Consider the following 10,028-nt stretch of genomic DNA (forward strand, 5'->3'; position numbering starts at 1 on the left):
CAGTGAAACCTCCATCCAAGGCATTGATAGACACCAATATTTGCTCCTTTGCAACTTGGTCTTCATTTGAGTTCTTTCTTTCTTGCTCAATGTCTTGGTCACCATCTTCTTCATCCTCTCCTTCTGTTGTAATGGCAATAAGCTTCTTGCATTGGTGACCTGAAAAATAACGATCTCCACATTTGTAGCATGTCTCAGGGGTTCTCTTCATTCCTGCAGGGTTAGGAGCAGACTTGCCTTCCATAGGGTTTGATGAGGGAAATGTGTTTGAAGGGGACTTAGGGTTAGATGAATTACTAGGAATACAGGGTTTGGTATTTTGAGGGGGTCGAAATGTGGGTTTTGGCTTCAGGACCTCCATCAAATCCTTTAAATGTGACTCTTGGGGCTTGATTGGATGAAGGATATGGAAGAGTTAGTAAGGGAAGGGTAGAGAAGGGTAGGGAAAGGTAAGGAAAGGGAAGTAAGGGGAAGGAAGGGTAATTTCTAACCCTTCCAAACCCACCAAATTGGAGGGTTGAAAATTGGATGGAATTTTTTAAAAAGAAACCCTCCAAAACCCCTCCAAACCCTTACCCTTCTAATTTTTTTGTGTTCCAAACATGGATTTGTAGAAACCCTTACTAACCCTTCCCCCTACCAAACAAGGGTTTCTATCAACCCTTACTAACCCTTCCCTTACTAACCCCTCTAAACCCTCCATCCAATCAAGCCCTTGAAGTTTGGCAGACTTGATGGCTGCATAGAGGCTAGTAGGGTCAGATTTCCTCATAGATGGTCTAATTTCTGGTTTCAATCCTGTTATGAAACTGGAAATGTAATAGGCCTCAGTGGACCTTCTCCATTTTCAGCTTAATGGATTCAAACTGATCTTGGTATGCATCCACAGTGGAATCTTGCTTGAGCTGCTCTATTTGTTGCACCACATCTTCTATTGCAGTTCCTCTAAACCTCTTCTCTATTTCCACCAAGAAATCTTCCCAAGAAACTAATGGATTAGTAGGAATCCAGTTTCTGTACCATTTTTCAGCCTTACCTTGCAAGTAAAGGCCTTGTACCATTTTTCAACCTTACCTTGCAAGTAAAGGCCTGCTAGCTCCACCTTCTTCTCTTGAGCTACTTCAAAGAGCTGAAAATATCTGAGGCATTTACTGATCCACAGATCCACATATGTGCCATCAAAGGAAGGTAAATCACATTTTGGAAGAAGTTTGTTGAAGAAAGGTGCCTTGTTGTTGGTTGCTGGTTCTTTAGTGATTGTTCCTTGTGGTCCGCTGCCTAATATTCCCCTCTCTTGATGGTCTCCATAGGCAGCAGTGTTTCTGTTGATATGATAAGTTTGTGGGGTGATGACTTAGGAGGAAGAAATTCCTTGGTTGGTTGTATGGAGTGAACCAGGGTTTGCTGGTTGGGGGTTAGATAACTTGGCCAAGATATGGCACATTTTATCCTCCAAAGACTCTTGAGAGTCCATTTGAGTCTTACGGAGTTGGTTTTGCTCTAAACGTAAGTTGATGAGTTGATTTTGCTGGGCAGTCTGGACGTCTGGAAGTTGGGCTTGCGTTTTCTCTGCCTTCTCAGCAGCTGCCTCAAATCTGTTGTTGAAATGTTCAGTGAGCTTTTGAAGTTGTTGTTCAAGAGCTTCCATGGCTGTCTGGGCTTTTCTGGCCGCTGCTCGAGTTCGTCTTTTGATGGAGTTACTGACCATAAACGGTGGCCGGAGGATAGAATATCTCTGATACCAATGTCAGGTTAGTGACCTGAAGAATGATGAATTTGAGAGTAGAAGGAGATGAGAGAAAAAAAGAGAGAGAAAGGAGTAGAAAATAGAAAGGAATAATTTGATAATTTCATTGATTATTTGGTCATGGCCATGTGCTCAGCTCTAAATAGAGTGAGTACAAATTTGGGTACAAGGGACAACTGTGATGGTACACTATTGTATAACAACCTTACTAAATGACAAAATAGCATAACAAATTGTCTAAGGATTCACATAACCTTAAATGACTACAATCCACCTAATCAATCCAAATATGGAATATAAATAACAGTAAAACAAACAAAATAACTAAATAAGTTGGAAATAACTAATAACTGACTTGAATGGTAAATAACCAATTCAGTCCTTTTTCTTTTTCCTCTGATACATGACAATGTTCAGCAAGATTTAATATAATGATTCTCCATTCAGTAAAAAAAATAAAAATAAAAAGCATACAAGTCAATCTAATTTGAACTCCCATAAATTTATAAAAACATTTAGAGAATTTAGAGATATATTATAAATTTAGGGGTAATTAATTTATTAGTCCTTATACTTTGACAAAACACACTGTTTAGTCCCTGTATTTTTAAAAACACACGGTAAAGTCCCTAAAGTTTTTCTCGGTGAACTGTTTAGTCCCTAACGTTTTTCTCGGTAAACTGTTTAGTCCCCGTCGTTAGACTCTCATAAAGATTTTGTTAGTCAATTTGGATTTGCGTTCTTCTTTTCCTTTATTTTCCTTTCCTTTAAACTCTAATGCATCAGAAATCAACTTTGAGTGTTCTTCTTCTTGATTTTCTTCTTAATCGTTCAAATTCGTAAGCATGGGGTCTGTTCTTTTTTTTGTTCTCCATACAAATAGCTTCTTCTTCTAAATTGGATTTTTTCTTCTGAAGTTTGAAGGTAAATAGTGAAGGGTAATTTAGTCATTTTCGAAGTCATAAACGGTAAAAAAATCTAACAAACAGACGGAATGACTAAACAGTTCACTGAGAAAAAGGTTAGAAACCTTACCATGTATTTTTGAAAATATAGGGACTAAACAGTGTGTTTTGTTAAAATATAGAGACTAATAAATTAATTACCCTAACTTTAGGCTTATGGTTATGATTGTAGAGGGAGCGGAATTTGCCTCAACATTAAAAACAATCCGATCTTAAGTGTAATGTTTTCCGATTCATCAATTTCAAATCTCATTTCTAGCTATCCTAACTATTAGGGTCTGTATTTGGGTCTGTTTGGATGAAAATTTGATAAGGTTCATTAAAGGGAGGGGAAGAAATGTTATTTAATGAACCTTCAGATCTCACTAATTTGGTAAGACTAAAATTGAGGTTATTTCAAGATTTTCTAATCTTCATTTAATCCCACCTCCATTTAAACTCTTTTTCAAGCAAGGTTAGGAAAATAACCTCTTTTTAATTAATCTCTTCTAACCCCAAAACAAGCATATTCTTAGAGTTGAATTGAGCCTTCAAATCCTACTAAAACCCCTTATCATGTTCAATTTAGACTCTTTCATGAATCGAGCCTTAAAATCGTACTAAAACTCAACTAGTTTATAAATCGAGTCTAATACAATCAAGTTTTTATCGAGCTAAATGATGAACCGTGAGTCACTCCACTCATTTATAACCCTGATTATATTCTCTGTTATATTAAAAAAAATGAAATGGAAATTTGAAATCTGAAATCTAAAAAGTATTTATAAAATATAGGTTAACCAATTATATGGTCTTTGTACTTTTTAACCAATACATTAAGTCCTATGTGATCGAGTCCGGTATCGTAATCTAAAAGACGGGTCCCAACGTCTCGCAGCTAACGTTTATCTGTTTAGGCCAATTATATAGGATTTCGATATTCATTTGGGATGTAATCTATAATTCCGAATTTATTTATAGTTTTCATCAAGTTGTGTGGTGAATGTATATGAACCGAAAATGATATAGAAATATTTGATATTTTAACAGAAAACAAGTCTAGGATTTTATTAATGAAACCCTTTAAAAAATTTAATTCACGAACCTAATTTTGAAGAGATGGCATAGTGTGAGCTCGTATGTCATCTAATTTATATGTTCCCGAACATTAATTCCGAGTGGCGACTCTGACATATCGAATTAGCCTAAAAACATGATAGAAAGGCGAAGTAATACATGCACCGGAAGGGACACACTTCGTGTCATCCTTAAAAACGTTAAGTGACGATGCAATGTAAAAACGGACCTTTCCAACTAAAGGACCGAACGCTCACAATAGTTTATAAAACTTAGGGTACCCTTTATCATTTACCTTTAATGTTTTTAAATAATATCAATTTTACTCTTAAAAAAATCAACAGACTGTTCTAATATTATTTGACTCGTTATTTAATTGTCACATCGAACATTTTGAACATCAATTACGTCTAAAATATTTATTCTGTTATAAACATGTCAAAAATATCAATATTTAAAGCTTCCAAATACAACTTAATCACAAAAAATGCCTAAACTATGCTATTAAAACAGTTATAAACAACATGTAAAAAATATACAAAAATGCTTAGTTTATAAACAAACTTGTTTGGAAAATTCGACTAGCTGGTTCAAATTTTCTATTAGATATTGGATCAGGTTGTTACAAATGGTATTAGATCCAACAAATCCGACTCTTCATGCATGATGATGTGTGGTTCAGAGACAAGTCAGTCGGAAGTTGATGGACATATAATAATCCAATCTGGAATCGGTAACGCCGAGATAAGACTCGAACAAAAAAGCGCCATAAAGATGGAGATAGAGACGGAAATGAAAAAAATCTCACATTGAAAATAGAAGAAAAGTAACTATTATATTATAATTAGTATCAGAACCGACTCTCTGGTTTAGGAAGGAACGACAATATTAACACAGTATTCGACAGGCTGTTACACCCGCAAAGCCCCCTATGCAGAGGTAAGTAATAGAAATTAAATACAAAGACTACTAGGACTTTATTACATTACAAGAGTCCATATAAATACCACTAGGGACGTGGCAAAAGCATATTACACAAAGAGTTAAAAGAGTAAAGTAGAAGCAAATCAATCCATTTAAGCCAAGAGAAGAGAAGAACATGTATGCACTGCACATGGAATTTCAAGTTAATTTATAGCTTGTTTTTCATCTCCATTGCAAAAGCAAAACAATCAACCACTCGTTTGATTGATTGACTTCTTCTTCACATTGCATACACAATCTCTCCACTGCTATCCATGTCAAGTTCCGGGTCACTCTCTAAATCGTCGTCCATCTCATCATCAATGTCCAGACTACCTGTTAAATACTGATTCAGATTCCGGGCACCTGGTGCTGGTATGGTGGCTTCTGATATTATCTGCATTATCTCATCATTGCTCTGCATCGGCTGATCTGGCTCCTCGTTCATTGCGTTTTCGTCCATAAGATCAGCTGGAAGATTCTTCAGAAACCACTCGTGATTCTGAATCTCAGGAATGCTTATCCTCTGTTGCAGAAACTTTTTTCAAATCAGCAAAATCTCTCATCTTTACCTCACTATCTCCGCACACCAAAATAATCATAATTTCATGTATCGGAGCTTGCTAAGAGAGAGGAATGAATCAAGAAGGATACACTGACCTGTGCAGGGTCAGCTACGAAAATTCTCGAGATGAGATGCCGGCACTCGGGAGATATATGAACATAATCAGGAATTGAGTATTGGACATTCAAAATTCGCTGTAACAAACGAGCAACGAACTACATTAATTATCTTGGCAAAAGATCAATCATAAGGTAATGCCTTGAGAAGGATATAAATAGAATATATTACATGTATCGTCTTGCGGAAGTTTTTAGGCTCGTCAGGGTCCTCAAAAGGGTATGCTCCCACCAACATCACATATAAAGTTACCCCACAAGACCACACATCTGCAATCTGAATAATGGAAAATATGCAAAAAGAGTTAAGTGTACATCCTAATCTAAATACAGGTACTATAAATATAGAGTTTTTTTTTTTTTTTTTTTTTTTTGCTACAAGTCAGCGACAGTATCCCTTACAATTGCGATTACCCGATACATTTGAATATTTCAAAAATATTGCCATGAGAATTGATTTCTATAACTGAAGTTTCTCAGTGTAAAACAACTTCATATCTTGCCTTAACCTGCAACATTTATTTCCTAACTGCTTGGGCAGGCACACGAGGGACGTAATCATCTATGTGGCAAAGCCAATTAATTGCTTCTGATCTATCCGTTACCTCAAAACGAATAAAAGCAATATTTTCCTCTCCTTTCTTTTCCCTAACCGGTTGCCCGATTAATCATATAAAATGGTAAAACTCTCAAAGCCCATTCATAGCTCAACAAATTCCCTTATTTTCTTCACAAAAGCCAGTTGGATATAGATGCCACACAACTGAACTCAAAGTTCCTTCGGAGTTCATTATACCAACATAGAAAGCCCGTACTCAATCTTTTAGTCCAACTGCAGCTCTTTTTTTATAGTGTTTCACATCTACTGCAGTTACAAATTCAAATTCAACTGATATTTTCTTTTAGTCATGGTAATTTATGTTGTCTTTGTGACTCAATATGCAAGTTTGATTAGCTGTCTCTCTCTCTTCTAAGTTGAAGTTGTAGTCAAATTTTGAAATTGGAGATGTTTTCATCCTACATAATGTTCGTTCTACAGGATTTATTTATTTAGGATGTGCACCGTGAATGCAATCCCCACTCGTTTCTTTTACTTCCATTTAAGATCTACTTCCTAATTCTACCAGATTTTATCTTGCAACATGAAGCATTATTTTATTCTTACATTTATCAAGCTTCAGACTACCAATAATAGCAGGTATATTATCGTTTCTGCCTGAGATTTTGCAAGTTCAGTTGAAGCATTAACGATAGAGGGCAACTTCAGACAGGTAAGTCAATCATTTACCTAATGACCTCATAGCATCACATAAGTTGATAGAAGGTGCATAACTAACACAAAGGTTTCTAAGCTGACATGAGATAATAATTATATAAATAACTCAAAAGACGAACATGATCCCAGAAGGGGAGGCTCTAGCTACCAAGTTATATAAGACCACAAAATTGAGATCTCTGAAATAATTTTACATGATATTAGTTCCACGACTTTAAGAGTTCAAACCAAATTTCTAACTAGAAACGGGGAGAATTTTATTACCTTGCCATCATATTCCTTCTTAAGCAACACTTCTGGTGCTATATATGCAGGAGTCCCAACAGTAGATTTTGGTTGTGAATGGAGAACTGATGACTGCTCAAAGTATGAAACACGGGAGAATATCAAGAATAATGATAGCACACACCAAAACAAAAGCAACGTAAAATTACAAAATAAACAGAACGATGTTGTACATTAAACATATGAGCTCACATGAAGACCAGAAAATTCCAAATACATTGCTTAGTCGTCATGAAAAAATCTCCAAAATGTCGTCCAACTATATATGGATTCACGAAATTGCTATATGGATTATGTCTTAATAATTAAGAGCAAAAACAAGAACGAAGTGTTGTACCTTGGAGTAACCAAAGTCACAAATCTTGAGACGGGGTGCTGGGCTTCCATCCAACAATGTATTCTCCAGCTTTAAGTCGCGGTGACATATTTGCTTCACAAAGGAGCAAATAAAAAGAAATGAAACCAAGTCAGTTTGTAACCATCCGGATAAGTAACATCAATCATCCAAGACAATAACGTACTATTACTAACCATTGCATGACAGTAGCTAACTCCTGATATAAGTTGTTGGAAGAAGAATCGTGCCTGCATCGAATGTCAGAGAACAATAAGCAAATCCGAAAGACCACTAAAATAATATATTGATAATAAGTACCTCATCTTCACTGAAGCGCCCCGCATTGCATATCCGCTCAAAAAGCTCCCCACCAGATGCATACTCCATCACAATAGCCAGGTGTGTTGGTGTTAATATAACCTGTATATGCATTATTGAACATAAGAATCAGAAGTCTTCCTCTGGAAAAAAAGAAATCGGCATAACGGGAATTGACTAACCTCTTTGAATCTGACAATGTTTGGATGCCTCAATGACCTGTGGTTAATAATTTCCCTTTGTACGTTTTCATCTATCTGTTACAGATAAAAATCAACATACATGAGCTTCAAATTCTGTTCTTTGGCAAATTAATAACGGTCCACATTCAGCTATGGGAAATCAATCCACCATCACTCAGATGTAGAAACTTGCAATTTCAATAACTAATAGCCTACGTTGCACGGAATATGGAAATGGATACGGAAACGGAAGCGGAAACAGACACCAGGAGACGTAATTTCTAAAAACATAGGAAACGGAAACGTGGGAAACGTTTAAAAATAAAAAATATATGGGAATATTTATAAATATTAAAAAAAACAAGAAGGAAGAAGAAAATGAACAAGTCCAAGCTCAATCGGGTTCAAGAGATATGAGTTAAATAGGAAGTTTCAATTTTTCTAATCTTAGACTGAATAGTAATTGCAAATGCAAAATAGAAAGTTTGAATTTCTAGAATTTTAGTGAAATAGGCAGAGAAACCGTTAAAAACTGAGAGGATCATTTCATATTTTAGGTATAATTATAGAAACCTGCCCCAAAAACGTTTCATATCAGTTTCTTAGAGTTTCCTTTCCCCACATCTGGCGGAAACGCTGAAATGCGTGCTATGATGAGTTTCCATGCATCATATGCATCATAGGTAATAGCAAAATTCAAATCCAAATTACATTTCCCATGGAGTTCAGAACTTGTTGAACTTCTCAACAAATGCTACAAACGACATCCTAATTCTTTTTGAAACAAAAACCAAATAGAAAAACCCTATCAAAATGGGCCAAATGCATATATAAGTTAATTAAGTAGTTGCACAGACAACAAACAGAGCAATACTTGTAAACCTAAAGCAGAGATAAATCAGCCATTAATTTTGCTACTAAACTAAATGTTCCCAACTTCCTATTCATAAAAATAAACTAAAGATCAAGCTCAATAGCCGCTAAGTTCCAAGAACTTCTATCATTAACCAGAAAACAAACTCAAAACTTCACTTTGAAAAAAGGGGGGGAAATCAGAAAAACACTAACCTTCTCACCTCTCTCGATATACTTGACAGCAACAAGTTCATCAGTCTGCTTGTCTCTCATCAACCTCGCTACACCGAAATTCCCCGCACCGATATCTCGGACAAGCTCGTATCGGTCACTATCATGCATAATCGGCATATCCATACCCGGACCAACTGTTACAGCTGATCGATCCATTTCAATTGAAAAAAAGAAAAACCCAAATCGTAGCAGAAAAACACTAGTAAATTAAATGGTTCACATTATCATGATCATGAAGAGGAATGGAATCGAATCGAAGGGAGAAGAAGAAGAAGAAGAAGATGAAGTGGCGAGACGTGAACCAGTGGATTGGATGGTAAAGGAAAAAGACTAAAGATAGGCGTAACCTCGTGAAAAGCTCACCCACCCATATGGGTTTTTCTCTGCTTATTAGGGATTTTTTTTGGATAACAGAGAAAGAGTTGCAGTGCAAGAAAGAAAGAAAGGTAGCTCGTGAAAGCTGCTTTTACCGCACTATAATATCTGACAACACTAAAACAAAACCCCCAAAAAGACTCAAAACTTTGATTTAATTTAACATGGTTCCCCTTCTCAATAAGGAAACCTAACGAAAGAAATTTAGTTACTGTAGCTCTCTCTCTGCTTTTTCTATCCAAAACCGTTGGAGAGAGAGAGTGTGTTTTTTTAAAAAATATTTCCTTTTTGGACAATGGTGTATTATTTGTCTCAAAGTCAGTGATGTTTTGAAATGACTGAATTGCCCTTGCCTCTTCACTGAATAGGAGTAAGATGTAATGACCTTTGGGGGAATTAAGTTGGATAAGGTTTCGCAAATCACGAGGAGGGGAACATCATTATTATATGCTACGGTCTTGGTCTTTCGTTCTTCTTGCCTTGATGTGATCAACATTTTCTTTTTTATTTATTCTTTCATAGTTAAATCTAAAGTTTCTTTTTTTTTTGTTCTGAACTTTTTTAATTATTTTGTTTTAAGACTCTTTGTAATTTGAAAATCTAATAAAGTTCTAATAGTTGTATTGGATAAAAAGAAAAAGGTTTGAAAGAGCTTTGATGTAATAATGTGTTATTTTCTAGAACTTTTTTGATGATTTGAAATTGGAATGCTATTTGGTTTGGTTAGTGAGTCATCGACTTCTGGTGAACCCAC

The 10,028-nt window shown here is 35.8% G+C and overlaps 1 protein-coding gene across 1 annotated transcript; it reads right to left on the reverse strand.

The window, feature by feature from the left end:
- Window positions 1-4,584: 4,584 nt before the first annotated feature.
- LOC136208849 (serine/threonine-protein kinase SRK2E) lies at window positions 4,585-9,533 on the reverse strand. The gene is made up of 9 exons (XM_066000103.1): window positions 8,879-9,533; window positions 7,811-7,885; window positions 7,629-7,730; window positions 7,505-7,558; window positions 7,311-7,403; window positions 6,953-7,045; window positions 5,585-5,689; window positions 5,392-5,490; window positions 4,585-5,257 (listed from the first exon to the last, which is right to left on the reverse strand). Exons 1-9 carry the CDS (start codon window positions 9,053-9,055, stop codon window positions 4,973-4,975), a joined length of 1,083 nt encoding a protein of 360 aa, XP_065856175.1. The 5' UTR covers window positions 9,056-9,533; the 3' UTR covers window positions 4,585-4,972.
- Between the last annotated feature and the right edge of the window lie 495 nt (window positions 9,534-10,028).

This window comes from Euphorbia lathyris, chromosome 10 (genome assembly GCF_963576675.1).
Source record: "Euphorbia lathyris chromosome 10, ddEupLath1.1, whole genome shotgun sequence".
NCBI lineage: Eukaryota > Viridiplantae > Streptophyta > Magnoliopsida > Malpighiales > Euphorbiaceae > Euphorbia > Euphorbia lathyris.